The sequence below is a fragment of the Rhamphochromis sp. 'chilingali' genome (genome assembly GCF_963969265.1).
Source record: "Rhamphochromis sp. 'chilingali' genome assembly, chromosome: 13".
In the NCBI taxonomy this organism is placed as follows: domain Eukaryota; kingdom Metazoa; phylum Chordata; class Actinopteri; order Cichliformes; family Cichlidae; genus Rhamphochromis; species Rhamphochromis sp. 'chilingali'.
This window is the reverse complement of record NC_137940.1, coordinates 6,820,359-6,848,078: the sequence shown is the minus strand read 5'-3', so window position 1 is coordinate 6,848,078 and position 27,720 is coordinate 6,820,359. Positions and strand designations below refer to the sequence as shown.

Below are 27,720 nucleotides of genomic sequence, written 5' to 3'. Positions count from 1 at the left end.
ACTTATCCAATTCAGGGTCGCAGTCTCTATCCCAGCTGTTTTAACGTACTCTCGGGACAGGTCGCCAATCTATCTATGGCAGTTTGGTGAGAGAACTGTAAAAAAATGCTTCATAGTGTCATAATATAAATATTCTGTGTAAGCTCAGCCTTTTTTGAGCTTACGTAAGATTGTTTTGGAATAATTGGTTTTTATAACATGCAGTCAACTTCTTGTAGGTAATCTTGTAAGCTGTAAATTTCTTCCGACTACATCTTTTTCTCCCCTGAACAACAATTATGGTTATGTTAAACCTTTCATTTGTACTCTCTCACCAAGTTTTCCCAGTGATGTCAAAAACTGCTTTTTGGTCTTCACAGCTAGGTTGTTTCTGCATTACCAAGTAAGGAATGAAGGAAAGGCGCAATGTTTCCCTGTCAGCAATGTGGGTTTCTCTTAATAAATGCATAAAAAGTCACCTGATTAGTGTTTTGTTTCTTATTATACAGGGAACGATTTATTTTCTTTAAGTAGCGCAATAAGCCACAGCAGTTCAACATGAAAAGCAAAACTACGAATCTTCTTTGGGAAAACAAAGGACATGGGAATGTTTCACCAGTCAAACTATTTTCTGTTTCTGCCAAACATCCAAGTCCACAGAGTCATTCATGCGCTATATCAAAAACACAGAAGCAGAGACTCGATTCTTCTTGCTTTGGGAGAAAGTTTGCACAAATCAAGTCAACCATCCAAGATCAGAGAGCATTCAGATGAATGTGTATTCTGTTTTTTGGGGGGGTGTTTTTTACCTTTGAGTCTATGCATATGATCTATGAATACTGAGCATCAGGGAAAAATACTTTTATCTCCTCTTCAAAATGTCAAACTCAAAAGCAATTGGGGCTACACAGACGTTCAGCTTTGGTAATATTGAATGTCATTAGGATTGAGCGAGGGAGTAAGTTAGAAAGGAATGAAAGACTTGGTGAAGAAAGACAACTCGAGTGAGCATGTATTTGAAAAAGAGGGCGACAGAGCATGATAGAGGATGGAGTAAGAGGGTTGGCTAAGCAACTTTGGTGCAATTTGTCTTCATGCAGCTGGTCCTTTGCAGCGTCCTCTAGGCAGAGCCTATTTTCCCTGACAAGCTTGTTGCCTCCAGTGCAATAGGTGATTTACCTTGTGCCGTGCCACTGACCAACATCCCCTTCTGAGAGCAGAGGAGAGTAAATCAAAAGTCTGGACCTTACCGTTAATCACTAATTACAGGTCGAACGGTGAAGGTTGATCCTTCTCTGGGGGCTGAGTCCCTCAGGCCTCAAATCAGACCAAAAAGAGGAGCCGGTGCCACTTCCTCCACTGATAAATCTTTAACACAGGAGCTCCTGCACGCTGAAGGCTTTCAGCTGGCTCTGGCCGCCCAGACTCCCCTTTCTCTGAGGATTTTCTCATTCGGGTCGGATCCCTTCCCTTCCATCCCACCCTTGCTCCACCCAATAGCTAAAGCTTGCCTGCCTGTCTGCCTGCCCACTTTCTTCTTAAAATTCTCCCTATACCTTCACAGATTTCTATCCCCCTGGGGATCAGCAGCAAATCGAGTTTGTTGCTTGCAGCGTATTCCAAAAGCATTACGATACAAGGGTGCTGTAATTGAATGGTTAGGGAGGACATTATTGAAGGAGATTTTTGTCAGTGTATCCACCCACCACCACCTCAGCACCATGTAGAGCACCAAGTAGCTCCTTGATCTGCTGGCTATATTGTTATCAGTGTCAGGGTAGGAGGAGGTATGTGGCCACGAGTGACTGAGGATCCACTTTCCTTAAATCTTTGCTTTCTGCATGAGGGTCATGTTATTGTGTTTTGTTTTCCTTGCTTTGTTTTTCTTCTTACTTTCCCAATTATGTTTTCTTCTGGACATTGTTAATTTTACCTGACACCTTGATTGCTTCATTTTGGGTTGCTATGACTATAGTTAATGTAACATGAATTTGGTAAAAGTACACTCAGACTCAGCCCATTATTTTCTCATGAACTTTGATTGAAACAAAGTTGAAGTAAAATAAATAACCATTTATTACAGGAAGGATAAACGTAAACCAGACTTACCAAATTGTCAATAAAAATAGAATGCAATGATCTCTTAAATTGGGCAGCACGGTGGCACGGTGGTTAGCACTGTTGCCGCACAGCAAGAAGGTCCTGAGTTCAATTCCAACATCAGGCCGGGGTCTTTCTGTGTGGAGTTTGCATGTTCTCCCCGTGTTTGCGTGGGTTCTCTCCGGGTACTCTGGCTTCCTCCCACCGTCCAAAGACATGCAGCTTGTGGGGATAGGTTAATTGATTAATCCAAATTGTCACTAGGTGTGAATGTGCGAGTGAATGTGAGTGTGAATGGTTGTCTGTCCCTGTGTGTTAGCCCTGCGACAGACTGGCGACCTGTCCAGGGTGTACCCTGCCTCTCGCCCTATGACAGCTGGGATAGGCTCCAGCGCCCCCCGCGACCCTGAAAAGGATAAGCGGAAGCGAATGGATGGATCTCTTAAATTATTAATGGTAGTAGTACAAAGAGTACAAATCAAATGTTTGAACTGATAAATGTCTGTTTTAAGCATATATAGTCATCTTAAATTTGCCTGCCAAGCATTTGAAAGAAATTTATGACGGAAGGTAAAAAACCAGTGGACAAATTGTGTGATTCTTAAGCAAAAACAGTGACACACACACCCCCAAAAAAACCTCTTGTGGAACATCTGAAAAGTAATAATTGGTGAACCTGGCAAAATGTCACCTTGTCTCTTAGATACTAATAGCTTTAAAAGCAGAAGCAATTCTTCCATTTTGACAACTTCTAAGTATTTAAGGCGAGTGACACGAGCTGGAGCTGCTGCTTCAGTTTTCATTGATATAGCCTGCAGTGTTCTTAAGAAAACACAATGAGGGTGCAATAGTTGCATCAGTAGCACTTATTTACAGGGTTGTGCACTATGAGTTCTGCTGTAATGTCCTCAGGCTCTTGAGAGAGAGTATATGGCAAACACGACCAGTGCCACTGGGTCGTTGTGTGCCCGCAAACATCACAATGGAAACAGTTTTTTTGGCCTTCCTACACAATCTTTACTGTCTACCAACCCTGCGCCATACTTAGGGTCCTTACAACTTTGTCTTATATCCTAAAATAAAGGGGGCGACATAAATTGTTATGTTAGCAGACGTTATATGCTACCTGTGGCAGTGGATCCACTTTGCTGAAACATGAAAAAATACTGAAGAGGTGAGCTAAAGAGAGCAGTGCATCTGTAAGCCCTGAAACAGTGTTTCCCTTGTTGACCTGAAGTTGTCCGTGTACATCAACACTGCATAAAAAACATGTCTAATGAGCTGTTATAAAACTAGTTTTTGCTCCTAAATGTTTTTCCATTTCCCTTCAGTCATTATTATTTATTTCCATCCATGACAGCTCTCATATCACCCCCGCTGACAACTGTTGTCATGTCTTTATTACATTGAAGCAGTTCTTAATTAATCAAATGTGTTCCATCAAATGACTGTCATATTACGGTGTCCACAGGGGAGATGTTCCAATCGTTTATGAAGCTGGTTATTGCTTTTCATATATCATTTACACCATGCTTTTTCTAAATCAAAACAAGTGGCAGGTTTATTATTTATTTCCGTCGAAAAAATACTGTCTGTGCTGGGCATCACATGACATTTTATCATTAACCAACAAAAGAGACTGACTAATGAGCAAATATGTTTGCTTTTTAGGTTTTAGTTTGAATGTTTTCTTTTCTTTTCAACTTCAATATTTGTGTTCAAGATCATTTGTTATTAAGAAGGAAACACTTTAATTTTCATCTCCTAGGGGATTGTCGTGCTGACACACATAGGAATATAACAAAATAAAAAACTATTAAGAAATCTAAAGTTTATCCTTCAAGTTTATCTACTGAAGATAGATAGCAACTACTGTTGCCTTTATCTTCTACATCTTTACTATCTCCTCTCTCAGCCCTTGGTATACCTCTAGGTTTGCGAGTTCCATCTTCCTGAAGTTGTTATGACAGATTTAGCTGACCATGTCAGCTGGGTATTATAGCTACATGTATCACTATGGCCTTCTGTTTGTCCACCACTACCGGTTGGTTAGCCATCACCAGTTTATTTACCTTTATCTGGAAGGCCCACCAGCTCTTAGCTTGGTCATTCACAACCACCCTATGGGGTGTATCCCATTTTGTGCGAGGAATTTCCAGGCCATGCTCCGCACAGATGTTCCCGTATACTATGCCAGCCACTTGTTTATGGTGTTCTGGTTATATATAGACTTTGAGCATCTTGCTGTTATGTGCTGAATTGTGTCAGGGGCATCTTTGCACAGCCTTCACTTCGGGTCTTGGCTGCTGTGGTGGACCCTAGCCTCTATTGATCTTGCGTTGAGAGCTCATTCCTGTACTGGCATCATTAGGGCCTCTGTGCTGTCTTTCAGCCCAGTTTTGTCCAGCCATTGATAGGATTTTACGATATCAGCCACTTCTTCCATCTGCTGGTGGTACATGCCGTGCAGAAATCCATCCTTCCATAATGGTTCATTTTCTTGCTCTTATTTCTTGGGTTTTTGCTATCTGAGTTATTCTCTAAGCACATAGGTCATCTTCCTGATGTAGCTAAGGAGTCTTTGTTCTTTCATCTATCCAATGCATCTATTCAAGCACAGACTAATGCAATAGCCTAATGGTATACGGGTCACTGACTCACTCCAATGAGCTATAGTGGTAGTCAGTGTTTTTTAATCGCTTTTTCAGCAGTTGAATAAGAAAAAAATTTCTAGAAGAAACTGCAGCCTTATAAATTACAGCAGAGTTTGTTCAACACTTCACTAACAGTATAATCATTTAAACTTAGTTATTCTTCACTCAGAAGAAAGGGCTCTCATTAATCCTCTAATTTTGATGTAATCCTAGCAGTGATTTGCCTGGGCTTAAACAGGGTTTCATTGGGCCAAATGTGAGATTAGAAGTCTTAACTCAAAGCTTCCCACTGAAAAGAAGTATGAGTTTTCACGCGGTCTCAGTGTGATTAGCTTGGATCTAACACGCTAGCCAAGTTCACAGTTCAAAGACACAACAAGTGGACCAAACACAGCAAATGAGTGAGAAGGTTAAAAAAAGCAATCAGCAGACATTGGTAAAAGGGCCACAGGAGTCATGCTGTAATTGAAGGTGTTCTCATCCTCATTCTCTGGGCTGTGGCAAGTGAACACTGTTGGACCTGCTCTTTCATTAGGTTTTGTATTTCATGCCCTTAGGAGCAGAACAAATTGAGTCTCTGTTTCCTTTTGCTCCATTGCTCATTACCCAAGAGAAAGATTAAAAGGCATTCTTTCACAGGCCACATTACATAATATCAGCAAAGTTGGACTGTAAATTGTACTTGTTGTCTCTTCAAAATACTGGACGCACCAAGGCATTAAACAACTTCAGCCATGGTGACCTCTCGCCAAGCTACCCGATCTGACTTACTTGCAGTATTCTCTCTGTGTTGGTCTCATCATCATCAGAATGAGGTTTTAAACACTTTGGTGTACTGCAGAAATACTGAAGCGAGCAAAAAACTAACTCTGGTTGAGGTGAGGGGTTGTGTTTCTGTGGGGAACCTCTGTGAACATAGAGAATTTTTTTCTTTTCCTTTTTCTTTTTTGATTTCAATGTTACTTTCATCAGAAAGTGTGTACTCCTGGGCTTTTACAACAGCATGGAGATGTTTTAAACTCTTAGAACACTGAGCATGTTAAAAATATTCCAGCTTTAAGTTACAAAGCACCACGCTTCAGTTGAGATTTTAGTAGTCAGCCGACGAGTAGTACTGGTGCCTCCCAAGAGTGTCAGGTTTGTTCTTTTAGCTAAAAAAAGAAATACATAGTGGTGGACACAGACTCTGCAGAGAGGCTGATAAAGCAGAACTTCCATTAAAGTATCTTCACATAAATTATGCAAAGTGTTTACAGAACGTTAAACTTAATTCCCTCTCATTACTGTGCAAAATGCAATAATTGTGCTGCCTCGGTGCATATTTAAAAAAAGAAGTGTCTCCCGCTATAGCACGGTAGCAACTAATTGAGACATGCTTGTATTGTGTGTCTTATTTTTATGCTTCGTTTTTATGCTTCAAGAAAGATGTGAGAAATCCATGAATTTTGAAACATCTCAGTGGGTAAATTGTGAGCCATTAGAAGAATGAAAAGCCCGTGAGTACTCAATGCAGAAAAAATATAGGATGACTGAGTTGAATCATATTTTTTACTGTTAGCCTTCATGTTCATAGTTTAGAGAGGCTACTTTTACTCAGAAGGTTAAATGTTTCAAAAATCATAAATTGAGCCAAAGACAGTCACTCAAACTTTTCTGTTTATCTCATCAACAGATGCGTACCTGCTCACCCTTCCAGAGGACCAGAAAGTCAGCGTGACAACAGTAACCGTGGGCCAGAGTGCTGTGTTGACTTGCGCCATCACAGGTGAACGGAGACCTCCTATATTGTGGAAGAGAAACCATCAGTATCTGAACTCCTTGAATCTGGAAGACATCAATGTAAGAGCTACCTGTCAAAACTGCCTTTAATTTATTGTTTCTAAATAGATGCAATCTAGTTAGATGTGCATAGAACTTTGAATAGTTCTAATTATTGCATTTTCACAGCAGCAAGTCTCACCAATTTGCAGTTTTTGCAGGGCTGTCACTTTTTTTTTCCTTTTGGAAAAAAAATTACACAAAAAAAATCCCTCCTATATTTTCTTCTCATCATATTTCAGCTTTATTCTTTTGGCAGTGGCTCAGATTGTCAGCGCATTTTATTTGACTGTTGGCACTGGCTTTGTATTGTAGGCCTGACAGTAATCCGGAATGTCAGTTTGTGTTCCTGGTGTCTGTGTTTAGAGACTGCTGGGAGGGGCTGGGATTTCAGACAAAGACAAAAGATGAAGGGGGATACCGAAGGGGTTCAGCCCTAGAGGAAGGACCTACTTTTACAACTTGGTGAAAGACTGCGTGTGCGTATGTGTCGGCGTTTTAATCTGTATGCACGGCCCCAGACAGCCCTCTGTGTCACTTTCATCCACATCAAAAGGAGCACGGATACTTAACGTAGCGAGATACACAGAGAGGTACAGAGGCAGCTCCTTTGCTTTACCCTTTTCCTCTCCATGTGTCTGGGCTGACCAAGATGAGTGTGATACTGCTGTGCATAATTAAGTCAACACTGTCGAAGAAGATAAAGGGAAACCCAGCGAAGCCACTAATGTACCATTAAATCTTGATGACCCTTAAAATGAGTAAGAGGCGCCCAGCTGTCGCCAGTCATCCTTGGCACCATCAACTGGCTTTAAACTAGTGTGCTGGTGCTGGATGGAGGTGATGTGCAACTATTATAGAAACTTGTGCCAACCCCATACGTAAGTCAGATTTTTTTCTCAAGAACGCTTGAGAGGATTTATGGAAGTGAAAAAAAGTGAAATGCAAGTTTTTGTAAGGTCAACCTGGACTTTGATCTTTTTCATATGTCTTTTTCAAGAACTGTTTTACTGCTTTGTTTTTTGTTTTGCAAGATTCAACAAAACCATTTTTTGTTTCATCTTCTTATTTTGCCTGAAGACACGGCAGAGTTCAGCATCTCAACGAGAGGTGGTCTTTGTCTGCTTTTCATGCACTGTCATCCGTTTCCACAGTGACCAGTATCAGATCTTGCCCAGGTGTAGTTTCAATTCAAATGTCAGCTCAGGGATGAAAGCTTCTGCTACTGAATGAGGTTCATTATGAAGAAATGCTTTCTCTGGAGTTCATCAATAGCTTGGAAAAATGACAGCATATAGACGAAGGAATAAAAATGACCTATTTTAAAACTGTTGGGCATTGCTATGATTTTACATCAGAACTTAGATGAAAAAAAAATCTCTCCACCTTTTCTACTCATACATTTTTTTCCCATTATTGTGAGAGCAGGGAGGAGAACAGGCTGTGCTGGTAATCAGAGTTCTGCCTTTTGTGGTTTGCAAACGTCTTACTCTTAGAGAAAGCATCAAAATTTGATGTCCGTCCACAGAACTCAAGGTTTGAGTTGCACATCATGGAGAAAGCGGAGTTGAAAGAAGGCTTCAGCTAACAGTTTGCATTTTAATTAACCCTAACCCACTTTGGTACCCCCAGGGCTTCATAGTACTTGTGGTAAATGTTGACACATAAATTATACTCGCTATGCCTCTCGCTCTATGGTGCACACAGCCTGTTGGGTTGATGCCAGTGCAGCTTCATGAAGTGAAACTGAGTTGGACAACTACAGGGACTAATCTGGCACTTCATACTGAGAGAACTTGATCTAGTCTGATCCTCGGGGTATGCGATTGTCAGATTAGATTTTTTTTTGTTGGTACCTAAAAACGCCCAAGTTTACAACCTCTGCTGTTGCTCAGATTACCTCTTCACTTACACTAAACAGTGTCAGCAAGACAATCAGCATGAATGCTAACAGCCTCTTGCTTTTTAACAGAATACTGTGTGAAAGCCACGCAGCATCAAGAGGAACTACCAGTGGAACAGGCGCAGCTCATTCCAGATTTATTTTTGGCCCTCAGACATCCAGTCAATCATTGTTGTTCTTTCCAGAGAGGAGAATGGATTTTGCCTGCATTTGGCATCCACAAGCCCTTTCCCAAATTGCCTTGCAGACAATTTCTGTATAATTGCTGTCTGTTAATATTTGTGAGCATCTGATGCCAGCCTTAATTGGAGTTATATTCCTGTGAGTACACATGGGAGATTTATGCTGTGTAATCTCGCAGGCCCTCCCAATTTTAGAACGTTGTTATTTTAGATTTTTTTTCCCTCAGACTTAGTGAATTGCACATTAATCCCAGCGGGGCGCTTGTATCCTGGAGTTCAATAGAGCCTCTCTGAATTCTGACAAAGCAGCTTACCGTAATTCCGTGAAGTTGACAGTTGCTGGCTATTGCATCATCATCCAAGGCTGTCAGTATTTCAATCCTCCCTGAGTGGCCAAGCCAAAGACACAGTTGTGTACTGTGCATGTCTCTGTGCAAGAGTTTGTGCGTGTACCTTCGTATTTGCTTTTGGGGATGATGACTCTTTGGTTTTGGCAAAAGTTCAGATGATGACATTTTTGTAATTTTTCAAAAGTTTGAAAATCCATCTATTTAAAGGAGTATTTAGAAGGGATTTGTATACAGTATTTCTCAGCAGCTTTCAGAGTAGTACGTCCTACTTAAACTAGTGCTTTCACAATAGAAACATATCTCATTAGGACCAAAATCTTTGATCTGAATCATAAAAAACATGCATATGTTTAAAAATAGACATGTTTTGAAGACAGACATTAAAGCTTCAATAGGAGAAGATGAAACACAGGAAACAGCACAAGCTTATCAGAATGTTTCTTATTCTCCTTTCTGATCACATGCATTGAAGTCGGTATTTATCTGATATAATTCTTAAGCAGCTGGTTTTTTTTAATTGAATGCAACTCCTGTGCTGTTTCTAACAGATGATTCAATCAAGTTTTGTGATAACACATTTCAGATAATACATGAAATAACTGAAACTCAGTGTCCTGTTTTAAAATAGCTACAAAAACATGTAATTTAGCAAAGCAATCATATGGTCTGGAAGCTTAGCTCATATTCTGTACTGTCTGTACTGGGTGACTTGCTGCCGTGTCAGTGTGCATTCAACAGACAGTTTGCTGAGAGAATAGCTGATATCTCCTAAAGTGATGCCACAGTTAAACACTATAAAACAAGAAACAAATTGCAAAAACTGCAAATGTTCATATTTGAGACAAGTGCATTTATCATTTTTTACTAAGCCTTGATGATGCAAGAGTTAGCACTAGGGCAGGTTAATAACTCCCGATTTCCAGAAAGTTGATCGAATTTATTTGGATGCAACATTTTCAGTGGTACAAATGTTTCATCACTCATCCAAGTGACTTCTTCAGTCTCAGCTGATTGCAGGTTTCCCCAGGCTTATCAACAGTACAGTTGCATAACGATCAAAACTACCACCACTGCATAACGATGAGTTACGAGATCCAAGAGAAAAGGAGGACACTCGCTGCCCAAGTGAAAAGCATTGTTGATCTCATATATGTCACGAGTGTTGGAAGAGTTGAGATGCATATTTTTTAAAACTTTGTGTCTCTGTGGCTTTCAAACCCGAAATGCAATGCACAAGAAATGGTCCACCTCAAGCAAGCATCAGGTTCACAGCAGGATTACTACTTACTAGTGCCAAAAGCACTGAGGAAACCAAGTAACCACTGCTAAGTGGTTGCAATCAATCATCACTCTTTAAATGAAAGGATGAGGAAGGAATTCTGGTTTGAGCGGATATTTATGTAAAAAGGAATGACCATCTCAGAGTTCAAGCAGTCTGTGATTTCAGCCATTCTCCAGTTCTCTGTGAGTAATGCTCATGGCCACTGATTAATGCTCATGACAATTTGCATGTCAATGATCAGGAAACCGAGCTTGTGGCTCATTGATACATAATGATGATAATTTTGATCATTATGCAGTTGTACTGTTTATAAGACTGGGGAAACCTGCAATCAGCTGAGACTGAAAAAGTCTCATGGATAAGAGATGAAATGTACCTAAATTACTGAGCACGTGCCAAGACAAATCTCCTGGTTGTGTGTATATATTCTCCCTGTCAATGTGTGGGGTTCTTCGATTTGCACCGGTTTTCTCACACAGTGCAAAGGAATGCTTGTTAGGTTAATTGGTGATTTTAAATTAGCCATTTTTCTCTGTCTGTTACTCTGTGACTGGTGACCTAACTTCCACCCCTTGACAGCTGGTAGTAGGCTATAGACCCCATTTGGATAAGTGGCTAAGAAAACGTTGGTACTTTATTATTTGCTTCCCTTTTTTGGTTTGGAATCCATCTCTTTCATAAATGCTTTGATTAGAAATGAACCTCTAAATCTTTGACTTCTGTTTTTCTTCCAGCAGATCCCGTCTCAGGTACGGTGTTTTTGGTTTCACCAAACTGACATCAATTCACGTTTTCTGTTATTTCATCTCAAAAAAAGCCCACAAAGCTGTAAAGTGCTGACAACAAATCATGTCTGTCAGCTCAGGGATGGGACAAAAAAGTCTGAAAATATTACACATGAACTGTCATGCAAACTTTTATGGGACAGTTAAATCTAAAGAAGTAACCTTGCCTAAATAAAGGTGTTAAGCTAGTAGAAGATACTAGGATTATTAGCATAAGTAAGGTTGGAAAGCAAATTTTACATGCCTATTATACTTTCACCTTATTGCTATTTTAAAGGGTAATATATTCCAATAAATACCTGGTAGTGGTCAGCCGTGCAGATAGGTATTTTATGTCACATTTAGAAATATGTCTCTCTGACATTTACAGCTTTTCCCGCTATGATAGAGGTGACTTGAATTTTGTTTGCAATGGGTGCAACATCAAAACAAATTAACTTCAGCAGCTGTATTTCTCTCCAGGAACTGTCTTCTTAAGTTAGAGAGTGAGCTCTGTGGATTAAGTCAATCCATTTCCAACATTTTCCTTTCCTCTCAAAAGGCAATTCGAAGCAGTGAATCTGCAATGAAGCATTCATAGATAAGTCACCTACAAACATAAAAACAATCAAAATACAAAACTTTATATAAGGAGGAGTTGAAACAAAAAAGTGTTTCTAGGAAAAGATGCACCTTTTTTAAATGTCAGTTTTGTTAGCTCAACAGATTAGTACCATTCACCTCCATTGTGCTGGGGCGCAGGAGTAATTACAACAGCTGAAATCTTATAAACATAGGCACATAAAAATGAAAATATTTGCATGGATAGAAATACAAAGAGGTAAGTAATAAAATGGTTCTTTGTATAAAATTGAACTGACAGTTTAATGGCGAACAGCCTATTTTTAGCTGGATTGCAAAACATTTCCGTCTTTGTTTACACTGGAGGGTATTTTTACTCAAAATGTCGTGTTCTTCTAACAAAGTTTCACGAGGCTGAGCTAGAAACGTCTTCAAAGGCCATTGTCTGAAATGCCTCATCATACCACAGGTTAGCTATTCAATGAGGTGGCTCTTCAATGTTCTTTCAGAGGTGACTGGGCAGTGACAGCTTTATTAATTATAGTTTCTTGAGGACTATGGCCTATTTGTAAATCCACCTCTGCCTGCCCTTGTCTCCTTTCCCTACGAGTAGTCCTACCCTTGCCTGTTTCGTGTGCACAGAGCTGGGTGCTGGGTGCTGCTGATAGCTGAGGTTAGGGTGGTGAGGTGAGGTGGAGGAATCTTGTCGACAGCCTCTGCCGTGGCTCGTTCCACCCCTGTGAGTTTCATTTCTCCCCCCATTCATTTTTCATTTAAGAAGGTGACACAATATGCTCTGAGCCCAAGGGGCCAAAACGCACCATCGATTTCCCCTCATATTGTGGAGCTCTGATGCTTCACTCAGCCCGACCCGTTACCAAGCTTGTACGTTAGATCGGAGCACACCGGGACGAACCGATAAACACGCAGTTTGCCTGTAAACACGAGGACTGCCTGTCCTCGCTCATCTGCAGACATTTAAGGGTAAGCTGAATGTCAAGATGTAAAGCCGGCAGAGATGTGATCAAAATGTTAAAAGCTATTTAATGAGAAAAGGTACATTTCTTCTTATGAACTCTTCTGATAGAGGGTTGTAATTAAGGCTGAGTCTTGACAATGCTGTGTACAGGTATAATAAACCAGAAGCACTGAAGCAGAATCAAGGATATCCTTAAGAGCAAATGTTCACACTGCTAAAAGATATCTGAATGATTTTTTTTAAGCGTAGCAGCAATCAGAAGTGAACACGTTTTGGCATTTGGCCCTCATCAAGTTAGATGGCAATGGTGAAAACTCTAATGAAGGCAAAGTGCCGCAGCACGCTCATTTCTGAAAAGCCACTGTGCAACACAGTGTTATTGTAAGAACAAGCACTTATTTAAGTAGTCCCAGAAGATTTATAATGTATTCGCTTGATTTAGATGATACGCTTAAAGGAGTGTTGTTATATAATTCAATGTACGTTTATTTTTTCCTCTCAAATATAGAAGCAGATTCTAAATATTAATGTCTTCTTTTTAATAGTTACTACCTTAAAAAACTGTGTCAACAACTTGGAATTCAAGAGTGAAATTGCCAAACACAATAAATAGTTACACTAATACTAATGAATGAGTCAATAAATAGGAAATAAATAAATAATAGTCAACCATAATATCCCAGGTAACTTCCTGTGCATTAGCATTATTAGCATGTTTAGGTCAAAAGTAAACTATTAAATTTCTTTCTCCTTTAGGGTTGTAAAAACGAGAAAAACACTTTTACTTTTCTTTCAAGCAGAAGAAGTCTTTTTATTACTTTATACGAATCCAATGCAGAAAAAGAGCACCTCTTTAATTAATTTTTAGGAGTAGATTATTATATTACTCCAGGGCTCAACGTAGTACCAAAATGTATTATAGTAACTTGTGAAGATGACTTTTTATTGCAGTGTGATCTTACCAAGAGGGCAGACATTCACTCTTTGCCAGCACACCATCAACGGGCTCATTAGCTTTGGGGGCTTCTTTCTGTGCTGCAGCTTGAACAATTTATTCCTCTGCCTGCTTTGCTTCCATGTCCGGCACCATTTTCTTTTCCTGTTCTCTGGCTTAATAACCACAACACAGCATGAATTAATCATGTTTCAGTTGGCTTTCATAGATTGGTTTTGGTTTTGTTTCGCTTGAAATAAACCACATGAGCATTGCTTTGTGTATTTGTGGAACATGCATGGACACAAAGTGTCAATGTTTTGCCTTTTTCAAGGTCAGTTACATTTCAAATGAGTGTCTTTTGTTATTTTTAATATTTCATTGTTTTTTGTTTGTGAAACACTGTAATTTTTGTGGGTTTGAATCCACTCTGTGTGGAAATTGCGTTTATCAGTGGGAGGTACTCTAGCTCCCACAGTCCACAGATATGCACGAGGTTAGGTTAATTTGTGATTCTAAATTGACTGTAGATGTGAACGTGAATAACCTGTTCAGGGTGTACTTCTTACCCTACGACATCTGATATAGCCGCACCACCGATGGATGGATGTGTAATTTCTACAGTAATCATCTGTCACCTCAGCTCCTTTCCATCAGATTTCTTCCACTGATTGGAAAAACTGAAAACAATTCTTCTTAACTGTGTTCTGTGGGACAAAATGGCTTCAACTTTTGACTTAGATTGATGGCCATTAGCTCAGCAATGTGCCTTTTTGGTTGTCATGTGGTAGTTTTAATTTCCTGTTCTATAAACGATTCTCATCTGCACGCCACAGGCTTGTTGCATTTCAACTGACACGATTCATTTCAAGCTCTCAATGCCTAAAGCCAAACCTGCTGCTTCTGGTAGCTTTCTGTAAGTGATAAAAGCTGTTATTTATTTATTTTCCTTCTATGTGTGGCAGGATTTTGGGGATGACGGTTCACTGTACTTCACCAAGGTCACCACTACCCACATGGGCAACTACACCTGTTATGCTGATGGATATGAAAAACTGTTTCAGACCCACACTCTTCAAGTGAACGGTAAGAGGCTTACACATACATTTGTCACACTATTTGTAAAACAATAGCCCTGTTTAATGCTAAGATTTCATCTGAAAATCGATATTTGGTAAATAATAGTAACAAAGTGGAAAAAACACATTCTTGCCAGGTTTAAGGCAAATTTACATTTACTGTTAACATTTAGTTTTGTTATGATCTCACAATGGTCATTATAATCTTTGTATTTGTCCCCACAGTCCCTTGTCACATTTGTGGTTGTATCCAGTCTTTGTTTATATTGCTCTTAAAAAGTCATGACCATAAGTATTTGAACAGTCAAACATTTTTGTGTTTTTTGTGGGTTTTTTGTCTTGTTTTTTTTTCTCTGTACACGACCACCGTGGGTTTTAAATCAAAGAACAGAGATGTGATTCAAGTGCAGACTCTCAGCTCAAACTCAAGGGGAATTTGCCTTGAAAAACTCCTGGGTTCCTTTTCCAGTATGCTTTGGGTCGTTATTCATTTGCACAGTCAAGTGCCGTCTAATCAGTTTTGCAGCTTTCGGCTGAATCTAAGCAAAGAGCCCTGCACACTTGAGAATTAATCATCCTTTTTCTGTCACCAGTCGCATCATCAATAAACACTAGTGATCCAGTTCCAGTTGCAGCCATGACATATGGCATTAAGCTATGCCATAATACTACCTCTATTATGCTGGGGAAGGTTAGGGTTAGGGTTTAGGGGTAGGTTAGATCATGAGCTGTTCTAATCTGGCCTTTTTGTTGAGTGTAACCAGTGGTTTGCACCTCTTGGTAAACCCTCTGCAATTGCATTCATGAAGGCCTTGACAATGATACACCTCCCTGAGTGTGTTCTTGACTTGATTCGATTTTGTGAAGGCGTTTTTCTTGCATCAACATTTCTTTATGTTGAGAGATTAATTTGTAATGAAATAACAAGGGAACAGGTTGTACCTGGCTAGGAATCTGATTGTCAGTCAGTTGTCTAACTATTTTTGAGCCCCTGAAAATGGGAGGCTATGTGTAAAAATAAGTATAATTCCTAGAGGAATATTTTTTTTAATAACTTGAATTAAAACTGAAAGTCTCTTATTCAATCACATGTTCATTGTTTGAGTTAAAATCCACTGCAGTGTTGTACAAATCAAAATTACAAAAATCATTGTCCAAAAATGGACTTGTGGACTTGACTGTAGCGGTGCATTTAGAGCCAATAATGGGCTTTTAAAACAGCCTCTAAAGAGTAGAAAAGTAGAAATTCATTTCTGAGAAAATTGTCTTTTTTTTCTAAGTATTTCTTCCTGGAACAGTCGTCCTTTAGAAAAATGTCCCTCTGCAAAATCACTTCAAAACAATCATTGTGTAGGGCACTCTTTATTAATGAAGACTGTAAGTAAATGGGTAAGTGGTAAAATATCATGCTGCACTCAGGAATAGTTGTCACCATACCTACTGTGTAATGGAGGAGGTCACTGTAAGTGGGATGGACTTGACCTCCTGACTATGACTGATGTAGATGATAAGGTGCTGACTCTAAGAATCCACAATCTCAACAGGGTTGTCCGATAAGAACAGATGGCATATCCACAAAATCCACTGCCACTCAGGTATCTGCCGTTCACTCATTTATTTAGCAAGAATCCGAAGCACACATCCATAATGTGAGTGAGGGGATTTAACAGACTGTAAAATGCTATATGCCGTGTGGTGAGTGATGGTGTGGTTTCTGTTGGAAAGAACATAAAAGTCTTCCATAATTAGGTGAACAGAGTGAATTAAATGTGTAATACAACAATACAAACAATACTGGATAGTGGAACATTCAACCAAAATAAGGGAGTGTCAACAAATGCTAATTTTACTATTTACATAAATCCTAACTAGGCACTTTACATTAGAGCTAACATGAGAAATTAGTGACGGTCCCTTAATGACCGCACGGCAGAGGCTGCTTCGCAGTAAACGGCAGTAACAATCGGTAAACAAAGTGTGCGCCAAGGATTAAACAAGGGAGGATAATGGCCGCAGCAAAGAACAAACACGATAAAACACAGAAACTTACAGTCTCATGGACGCACACCGCTAACAGCATTAGAGGAATGAAAATCCACACGGTGAGTAAAACTCTGCTGACTCTTCCCACCTGCAGCTCCGACCGAACTCTCTGCGTCGACATGTGCGTAATGATGAGGTAGAATTGTGTCTTCTGATTGGTGAAGAGAATGGGTTGCCTCACCGCTCATTGGCTAAACGGCAGCCGTATGCTGATATCTTACTCCGCAGATGCGGCTCCGTTCGTGAGTTCTGCGAACTGGCTGGCCTTTTGTACATACTGCTTAAAACTGCATGCCAGGTTCTGCTGTGGTGGGGCTTTTTTTCTTAGCTGGTTCTATAAATTTATAATATCTCAAAACTTTTTGCTCCGTAATTAATGGCAGGATAACATAAGGCAGATGTTTTTCATACCGCATGAGTGCATTATCCCAAAAGTAAAACGTAGTCTTAAGATGTAGTCACACTAATACCAATTGATAGGAAAAAACTGTGGCAGACTGAAAGAGCTAGCTTTTTATCTTATTGTTTAGCAGCCTGAGCGATTTCTCTAAAAGTTGGTTTGCACTATATGCTCAGGACTAAAAAGCAAACAGCAACTACCTGGTGGCGGCATTGAACAGCTAAAGATTCAGACACTTCCCAGAGGAGAAGTCAGTCCAGCAAACAGTGCTGGAATTAATATTTAACTATTGATCAGAATTACAATTCTAAGACATTCTTACTTCTTGGTGTAATGCCTAACATGAGTAAATAAGCAACTGTTTGCAAACAAGTCTGCCTTATCCAGTAATGAGTTCATTAGATGTCTGTTGCATTTATAGCTTCTTCCTGCAGCCACGAGTGGCCATGCAAATCAGTTATTGTGTATTTGTAATTTCTTTTGTCATTTCACTCAAATAAAAGTCCAAAAGACTGAATGCTAAAATCCAGTTTATACTCTAGTGAGATCTCTATCTGCCTCTGCTAGACTTATAAGTCTGTTCTCAAAAATAAATCTTTGAAACAGGTGTGTTCCTCATACAAGGCTTTTCTTGGCTCACAATGGGCCTTTGGGGGTGACTGTACACCTAAGCACAACTGGTTCAAGTATATTTAAGGCAAAGAGTCTATGTTTCCTGTCTTTCAATGTTTATGTATTTTTCTGCAACTTTTGGTCATTTCATACAGAAAAAAAGTGTTTGGGCTTGAGTAAATTAACCCCCACTTAAAGCGAAATAAAAGCCATATTTCATATTCAGGGAAACCCTGTAGTGATGATAGTATTGGCTTTTTGATGGTGCTAAACTAAAGTCACGTTTTTTAAATATTGTGTCAACAAGAAAAGTAGTACATAAAATTTAAGGAAAAGTTGACACATTTTTATTCCTTCAAGGAATTCTCATGATTTTGATAAGCATGCTAATGTTTCAAATAAGTGGCCTTCATCATAAATTAAAGAAAATGAAGGTCATGTCATTTATGTACTAAATGTTGGCAGGTGTCACGTAGTATCCTGATAGAAAAATTATTATTATGTAATAGAATAGAAGTGTAGCTTTTTGAATGTGAAAATTAGCAATTGATTGTGAAGAAAAATCCGCATCAGCTGATTAGTCTCCCGAGTGGCAGAGAATGCAAAACCAGACTACTTCTATGTTAACTGAGTACAATCCACCCAGGATGGTGCATATTGTATGCAAAGTCAGAGCAGCTGCATATTGCTGCAGGTGCAAATAAAAGAAAGTGCTGATTGGTTCACAGAAGGCAGGCAACCCCCCCCCCCAAAAAAAAAAACAAACAAAAAACCAAAAAACAACTGGACCAGAGTGATGACGGAATTAATTTTGGCAGTGTGGGAAAGTGGAAGTTGAGTAAAGAACAGACTAGAAGCCCCAGTACCCAGGATTCCACACAAATGAGTAAAGACAGAGCAGCCTTCTTGAATCGTGACAATGATAAAATGAAGCGAGGTGGTATAATTCTAATGACAGTTACTGATGGTCAAGGCTCTGTTATGTACGCTCTGTTGCTATGTTTTTAACCCTCTCGGGCTCAAATTAAACTTTTTGTTGCTAATGCACAACCAAGTCCTGCAGTGGTACTTCTGAGTAAAAAAAACTCATAAAATATGTATGTGGGGTAATCAGGTTGTTAGTTTTTAACTGTTGCAAATCGGCAACGCCTGCCTCGAGAGGGTTAAACTTGTTCAGAGAAAGCATTTTACAATAAAATCATTGTTCAGTCCAGCAGGTGTCATTATGTAGAGTCCTGAGCTCCACTACATATCTCTCTGCAGCGTTACTCTTGATAGATTGCCCCACCTCGGTGGAGGATTTACATGTTCAGGTCCAGTGGAATGGCTGTAGGGCCATGCTTGGCTAACTGATCGTTTCATTCTCACAGATTTATTTTTTATTATTTTGTGCACTGCCACCCTTTTCAGAGTATTCTCCTTTTATTTGTGCACTAGTCAATGTGACCTCACTTTCATTTAGAAATAGTACCAGTTCAGTATATTATCTACTTTTTACTAATTGGTTTGGGATAGTCAGTACAGGGAATAACAGTGCAAAGACTGACACGGGAGCAGTAAAGAGAGGACAAAGGTGAAGAGGGCAAGTTTGTGTGAATGAGACACTTTTCTTCCATACTGCTCCTAATGAGCTGAATGTATTAAAAAAAAAAATCACAATGTGTCAGTGTGGAAAGCTCAAGATCTTCATTACTTTTGACAGACACTCGGCTCATTATCATTCTTCTAAAAGATTACTTTGAGGTTAATTGCAAAGAAACACGGGCCCTAATAAACCCAGTATTGTGTATATGGAAAATGGGGACCCTCGTGAGGCTGGTGACTTTTGGTTGTAATTAATACTCTAACTTCCACATGACCTTTTTACTGAAGACTATGAGTTTCACATGCTTAGTCTGGGTGAAGCCTCAGAGGACCTGCTATCATCCTGCCATGGCTACTGAGCTTTTCTAAAACTCAATTAAAAAACAGCTGAAATAGGGTAATCCTGGAGAAGTGGATTCAGAATGCTGTCCATCACTCTTGGGGCCGCAAGAGAATGGCAAGATATACATTTAGAGTTTTATTCTGAGCAACTAATGAAATTTAGACTGGACGCACATTTAGGGGAACTTTTTGATTTCCCAGTGAAGACGTCTGAGAGCAGAGAGGTTTCTATATTGTAAGCTGAGTGCAAAGTGTGGAAGATCATTAAGAAGTTTTGGTTTTGATCCCTTTTTACCCACACAAACTGACTCATCAAAATGTCCCTCATGGATTTTATACAAGCATCTCATCTATTGTCTGCATGCTTTTATTGACAGCTAGCTGCCTCCTATTGTTCACCCCATCTTAATGAAGATACTGCAATGCTATCTTCAGTGTACACTATTATCCTCGAGGTGTTTATTTTGTCGTGATTATTTGTTGTTGGAACTCTGTTGCAGGCCCTTTTTTTTTGTCTTCCTTTCTTTCTGTTTTGCGGTGACCCCACTTTACCCACATGAATCAATAGAGCTGAATCTCATTTATACTGTGGCTGCAAAGTTTGCCCACTCTCCCAGGCACTTAAGCAGAAAACAAATTGTTGTTTGGGGTAAATTAATGAAAGTCTTGGTTGAATCGTCAAATACACCAACCAATTTTCCTCCTGGAAAAATACATTTTGTTTCCCTCTCTACAAAGCTGCTTTCATTCTGGAAAAAAAATAATTTCAAAACCTATGTAGTGTTAAATGTGAAAGGTAGTATCTTTTGTCAAAAGTTGGCATGTGCATTTTGTGTATGAATGGTTTTTACTTTTATCCAAGAATGAATTGATGATACCATCTAACATTGTTGTTTATGTGCCCTGTGACCCCTGGAAGTCATGTTGTTGGGGGTTAAGAGCTCGTGGTAGGGTGTATGGTACGAAAGGGAGGGCGCACTAATGGGGATTCAGAGACCTGCTGAACCTAACATATACCCATGGGGTCTTGTTATGAACCCTGAGTTTAGCTATAGGTGGTAGGTGTGGTGTGAATCTTGGTGCGCTAATCCCTTGCTCCAAAATAGCCCCTCGGGGCCTGAAAGAAGTCATATTAGATTATATTAGATAGAACTTTATTAATCCCTCGGGTGGGTTCCTCTGGGAAATTCGATTTCCAAAAAAGCACAGCACCGACAGAAGTTACAGAGTTACAGAATATTATATATATATATATATATATAATACACACACACACACACACACACACACACACACACACACACACATATATATATATATATAAATACAGAGACAATATAAATAAAATATACGAAGGGGATAAATAGAATAAATAGGAATAAAAATAAAAATACAAGTGAATTGCACATTTCAAGTATTGAGTCTATTGCACCGTTGACTATTTACAAAAGTATTGCACAAAAGGTATTGCACAGTGAGGTGAAGAGGCACTACAGCTTAGTTGTTCCCCCCTCCTTTGTCCTCCTGTTTCCCCTCCCTCTCCCCTCCAGAGAGGAGTTAAACAGTCTGATGGCGTGTGGGACAAAGGAGTTTTTAAGTCTGTTAGTTCTTGTCTTGGGGAGAAGCAACCTGTCACTGAACAGACTCTTCTGGTTGTTTATGGCCGTGTGCAGAGGATGTCTGGCATTGTCCATAATGTCCATCAGTTTCTTTAATGTCCTTTTCTCTGCCACTGTCACCAGAGTGTCCAGCTTCATGCCGACCACAGAGCTAGCCCTCCTGATCAGTTTCTCCAGCCTGGATGAGTCCTTCTTTGCTGTGCTGCTCCCCCAGCACACCACAGCATAGAAAAGTACTCCAGCAACCACCGACTGGTAAAACATCCTCAGGAGCTTCCTGCAGATGTTAAAAGACCTCAGCCTCCTGAGGAAGTACAGTCGGCTTTATTTCTGAGAAATAGAGCTAGAGGTGGAGCTTACCTATGTAGAAGCTCAGGAAGCATAAACCTTGACTGAAACTGGACTGTCTGTTTTTCCGCTGTTGCTCTTTCGATGTGTGAATACTTACAAGCCCCTAGCTGAATGCTGCTGTGTTGGAGTTTTTCCTAGAGAACCAGTGGGTTGCCCACACGCTGCTGGATTTTGATGAGAGAAAAGGGTCTGAGTGTTGCTGTGCGTAGGTGCTGAAGAGCAGTTCAGAAAGAGTGTACAGACGTGTAGATTTGGAGTGTCTGGTTGGGTGTTTTAGGGGGGGGTTTACTTGTAGAAGTTATGGTTCTGCCAAATGGATACAAGTTGTTAGGTTTTGTATTGTTGATTGTCATTTATGCTTAGAAATATCTACTTATATATGCTTAGAGTTTTATAATTAGTTTTAGATTGGTAGAGGTTTGATCCTTAATAGTCTGCAAACTTTGTGTGCACACCTACATCCTGGGAGCATGGGAAGAGGTTATACCTTGTCTTATTGTTTTATGGTAGGATAAACGTATCTATATCTGTTTTAGGCTAAGTGCCTTTTGTTTAGATGAACTGCTGGACTTCCAGACCAGTAGGTTTAGGGAAGTCATTTATGGGATCACACTCTGGACCCCCCCCCCCCCCCCCCCCCCCCAAACACACACAAACACATACACAAACACACACACACACACACACACAGGCAAGGTACTCTTTGTTTGTATGTAGACGTCGTATGTTAATGAACCTATGCATATTCATGTAACCTCAATAAAAGAGCAGTGTTACAGGGGAGCGGACGAGAGCAACTGGGGTCAAGCGAAGGAACGGCGTTTGTCCGGTTCTCTCCCGTGCACGAGAAACATGAAGAACTTTGCCTACTTCGTGTCTTGCTTGCTGTGTAATTATATTGTCTTCAACGTTCCAGCGAATAGGTTCAAGCTACAAACCTAATAGTTAAAATAAGAAAGTAACATTTTCAAAAACATCCCAGCTTGGTGGTGCTTCCTCCGGGCGTGCAAATCACATGTCTCTCTGCAGAGTGGTTTAAGTTCTTCAGGGCGTCATAAATGTCCCTTCCAGTTGTTTCCATCATTGTCCATAGGACCAGAGAATGTAGAATAAGCATTCAAACATACCAGTTGGTTTTGTTGTTTGGGTCTCAGTTATCTCCAAAGCTGCAGACCTCTTCGGCACTCTAGTTTTATGGCCTCTACCAACCCCCATCACCTCACTTCAGGCCTTCGTCCTGCGAGGGGGATACTTATGACTCCTCCATTGTCCATGCTCTGCAGAAAAACCCCTCTGTGGAAAGGGTGCTGGGTCCAGTTATCTTACTGCTGTTATGATCCCAGCAGTCTTCAGAGTGTCATCGTATGCACAGTATAGTGACACAGCATTAGGTGATGTTCATAGGAAACTGCTGTCATCACAAGTAACCAGATGCACAAAATATCAGAGAGAGAGTGTAGTTAGGAAAAATGAGCTATTTCGTGTATACACGTGTTGTGTGAGTCTTTTGTCTTTCCTGCAATAATTTGGCCAAGAACTATACATGTTGGACATTTAGTCATAGTTCTTAAATCTATATAATTACACGGATGTTTTTATTGTGGACATTAAACACATAAACCATAGACCTTTAATCAAAAAGGAAATAGCTACTGTAATATAACAAATTGATATGTGGACATCTTTTTAAAGGCGTAAGACTGTTATGGTGCATTCAATAACTTTGAGCCATATACAGTTTAAATATGCTTGTTTCTTAGCTGACACTGGATGTATGGATGTTGCCATACCTCAAACTTTTAGTGAACTTAGTGAGACAGCATATGAGAGCTGTACAGAAAAAATGCACACGCTGAACAAGTTAAGTTATAAACTTACACATTTAGTTATCTGTGACATTTCTGAACACTAAATCTATGATAATGATGGCTGGAACAAGCTGGTCCAAGGCTGTTTAAAATTTCCCACGAGCCTAATTTTAAGTATCTTGGGCTGAGACATGACTGTTCAGTGCTTCTTTTAAGTATTTTTTGTTTCAAAATAAAAGCTTCTGGTACAAATTACAGAAATAAAATAGCAAAACAGGTGTCATTCATATCAGCTATTTGCATTTTACTAGAACTGAATTTATAATCAACGAACTATTACAACTATTATAACTCTAGTTGTATCTTTCCACAGAAAAAAAGACAACCCAAAACATCTGTTCTTTTTTAGTTTCTTTGTTTTTGCTTTCTATTGTTATGTTCAGCAGGTGCCCTGTGGACCAAATTCCCCTCATTTAAATTGTATTATTTAAATTCCTTGTTGTAAATAATGAATCAGATAGAAAACACACAATGAATGAGAAAAAAGTAGCCCAGCCCCTGTGCACACGTACACTCATTACTGTTTTTGAGACAGAAAAGAAAAAGCATATAAACACAGCATCGTGGTATTCCTTAGAGATCCATTATTTCCATTCCAGATCTTTTTTTTAATAACACTCCTAGCAGTCTTACTTTTGTTTTACCCTTGGAAAGGACTTTTTCAATCGCTTTGTGATTTTTCACATAGTGCACTGGATTCAGGCTCTGGACCAAACTGTTTTCTGAGCATGATTACTTCCACATATCGATGGGAGGCATGCAGGTGAAAGGGTAATCACAACCGAGAGAGAAAGCTTTCATCGTGGTGTGCATATTTGTCCTGGTGTGTGGCTGTGGATGTGTGTGGACAGTATTTCAAGGTGGTGTATGAGTCGGTGTCATAGGGAGATGTACAGAGGCTCATGTGTGCTATTAAGAGTGTGTGTGTCTGTGTGTATTTAATAGCATGAGCCACAAGTTTAATTTGACTGAAGTTCTGTACCAAGACTGCCAGGCTTAGTTGGAAATCTCCCAGTCGTGTGATGGTGAAGTGGTCTCCTGCCATGGTGTTTGTGTGCTCCACGCTTGTTTGTGTATGTGTGTCTCTGCACGCCTGCTCATCTTCTGCAGCGCCATGGCCGACGGGAGCCTTGCTGAGTGATTGACGACTGGCTGGGGAGCTTTATGATGGAGCTGTCAGCCCTGCTGTGTCGCATTCTCCTGGCAGTGGCTCTCCTGACACTCTCAGAAACACATCAGAATGCAACTTTTCTCACATCTTGTCTGAATTGAGTTTTGAGTGGAAAAATCCCCCTGCTTGCCTCGCTCTTTTCGTTTTCACGAATGTCTGGGCAAAGAAAATGGTGATTTGCACGCAGGAATCAAGTACGTGCATATGCATTGATGGACTGTGTGAGAGAGGGATTTTCGAAAGGATGAGTGTACACTTTCTGTTGTTTTGGGGACTCTGGTGAAAGAGCTGGATTTACTGTGAGAGAAGGCAGGCTTTGTCAAAAGTCTTTAAGTTACATTTTGTGTCATTAAATATCACTCTATCAGAGTAGCTATACTGTCAAAGCATATTGTCAGGCTTTCAGCTGACATAATCATTGGCAACAAACAAAGGTGTCAGAAAGTAACAGCTAACAAACAGGAAGTTGTGTCTTCAGAAACACCCAGTGCTCTCAACATCAAATAAATTGTGTTAATTTCATTTAAAACTACATTTAAAACAAAATACAACTCTGATATTCTCTTTCTTTTTTTAAAGAAAGAGAGAAAATCACTCTACACGCATAATTTAAACAAAAAAGAGACATTTTAACCATTACTAGTATATAGCAAATGTATAGTGAGACTTTCTTAAGCAGAAATTTTGTTTACGCTCCACAAGAATGATTCTGAGTCCTACTGAATAAATTTCTTCATCTTGTCCTCCAGATTGAAATGATGGCGGTCAACAAATATTAATTGTTGCACTAGAGAAGATATTGATACTGTAACACTGTTTTAACTATTCATTTAAATAATAAGTACAATAGACGAAACATTGTCACCATAACGATCTTTTGCATCGGCAGCATTTATTTTTCTGTTCCGTACAAATCCTTGGAAGCTCAGCATTTCCAGTGCACAGCTCACTGCACTCTTGGCACTCTGAGTTGAAAAGTGTGATTTTTAGGAACATGGCCATACTCAAGACGTGAATGTTTTGTAACCAGAAAAGAATAAACACTCAAGTGTGTAGAAGTGCTCTAAAAAAATGGGTCCGATGCAAAATCCAATGTGTGTGGACACAGAGCCTAATTGATGGAATTGAGCAATCAGATGGCACACCTGGTATCATTGCCTGTTGCTTTGTAAGCACATCCAATTATTCCTGACGACAATTTTAAAGCCAAAAGCTCGAAGCTACATATGCTCTCATGCCTCTACTCTTTTTATCAGGGGAACTCCTCTTTTCAGGTATCTTTGGTGTTTTGCTGGAATGGTAACACTGGGAGAAAACTGGGTACAACATGCAAAAATAGTCCCCTGGGCACTTATTAAACTGTAAAGGAATGCGCTGTAATACTTTACTTTAAATGATTATATTAGTTTAAAAGTTTCACCCATTAAACTCATACAAACCCACACACACATACACACATGCACAAACACACTTTGTAGTTAATTGCTATTCGTAGCAAACAGTGCTTCTCCTAAACTAACAATTATCCCAATTCTCCCGATAATATTAGCTACATTTGTTTTGAACTTAATTACATACATTAAGTATGACTTTCAGTTATTGCAGTGCCACAATTCAACATTTCAATTTGCTCTTATCCAACACCGCACAAAGCTTTCCCTCTTTTTTTCTATAGATGTGCACGGTTGGCTTACCACATTTTAATTAATTCATTCTACCTCAGGTGGGAATTAAATAACTTGGTGGACTTATCGAACGCTACCAGTGACCGTAGGGCAGGATGGGCTTTCTCCCCCACATTCGTACAGTCACATGGGGAATTCACTGACATGAGCTTTTTCTCAAATAATAGGCCTTTAACTAAGCAGTGACCTTTATTGGGCTCTGTGGGCAGCCACTGGGAATTATGGCAACATTGATAGAACTTGGCACCTCCTACGCAGGTTTTAGCCCCGCACACCTGCTTTTTAGCTCAGAGTAACAACTGTAGGCTGTAAATGATAGACAGCAGTCAGATTTTTGCAGTCTTGATGCATAAGCTGTATATTTGAAAGTGTAATTTGCAAGAGGAAATGCACTGCTCTGCTATTTGAATAGCTTTTCTGGTCTAAAGAAGAGGTGAGAGCTGATATCCCCCATTGCTAAATATGACTTATGACAGGTAGAAATCCCATTTTTATTAATACTTATTCATACTGATATATCCTCAGAAACTTTGGTATTAGAAATCTGACACAACGCTGCAAAGTCACAGTATGCAGTGTTTTCAAATGTTATTTAAGTACTGCACTACAGCACGTGTAATTTTATTGCAAACATCCTTTAGAAGCTGTTTGGAATTTGAAACCATTGCCACAAAGTCAAGGTTTCCACGACCAAGAATAAACACTAAATCTCTTTTTAAACGATGACTTTTCGAAAAGACAAAACCTAAACATCTGCAGCCCAGATGCAGTTGATCCAGCTCAGGATTTGGGAATTTGTAGATATAGCACAATGAAACATTTTGCATCATATGTTCACAAATGCATATTGGAATAATATAAGGAAAACTGGAAGACAGTGTATCAACGTTCTCAAGTAAAATATCCCAAAATAATTTGGATACAAATCTTAACAATTCATGCATGGGGGGAATTTTCAGCCTTACGTAACCTCAACCTGCTCTTACATAGTTAATTATGTATTTATGTTGTGCTGAGCACCTTCATGAATAAAAAAGTTGGAAAAACTAGGCTAGGTTACAAAGATTTTGGCAGGCAGTGATTCCTTCCCATCGCAGATGTTTAGTTGAACTAGGTCCATGAAACCAACAGAGGACCCACTCACATGGAACTGCTGGTCTGCCTGCACAAGCCACTGTATACCCATTCACAGCACTGATTAGTCCCACTCTTACTTACTGTGTAATAGCACCTGTACATGCTGAAAGTATGCTTTGACTGTAACCTACTGGACTCCAGTAGTGTTGTTACCAGCTATGATTAGATCGTAGTTCAGAGACCTCCAGCTGAAAGTGCCAACCAGTTCCACCTTCTGAAATCACACAAGCAATTTACTCAAAAATTGGATGAGATGTGAGCGCAATCTCATCCTATCCACTTTCCATCAGTCTCAATAGTAT

General features: G+C 39.7%; 1 protein-coding gene across 4 annotated transcripts in view; it reads left to right on the top strand.

The window, feature by feature from the left end:
- Nucleotides 1-27,720, top strand: part of fstl5 (follistatin-like 5) — a 198,670-nt gene that overhangs the window by 123,789 nt on the left and 47,161 nt on the right. For 2 of the 4 annotated variants that reach the window (XM_080900442.1, XM_080900440.1), the window contains exons 7-9: nucleotides 6,406-6,572; nucleotides 11,003-11,017; nucleotides 14,493-14,613. In XM_080900442.1, coding sequence (XP_080756568.1) covers nucleotides 6,406-6,572; nucleotides 11,003-11,017; nucleotides 14,493-14,613 — 303 coding nt within the window. The remainder of the gene's footprint in view (nucleotides 1-6,405; nucleotides 6,573-11,002; nucleotides 11,018-14,492; nucleotides 14,614-27,720) is intronic. The other 2 variants (XM_080900443.1, XM_080900441.1) reach the window with 1 other exon arrangement.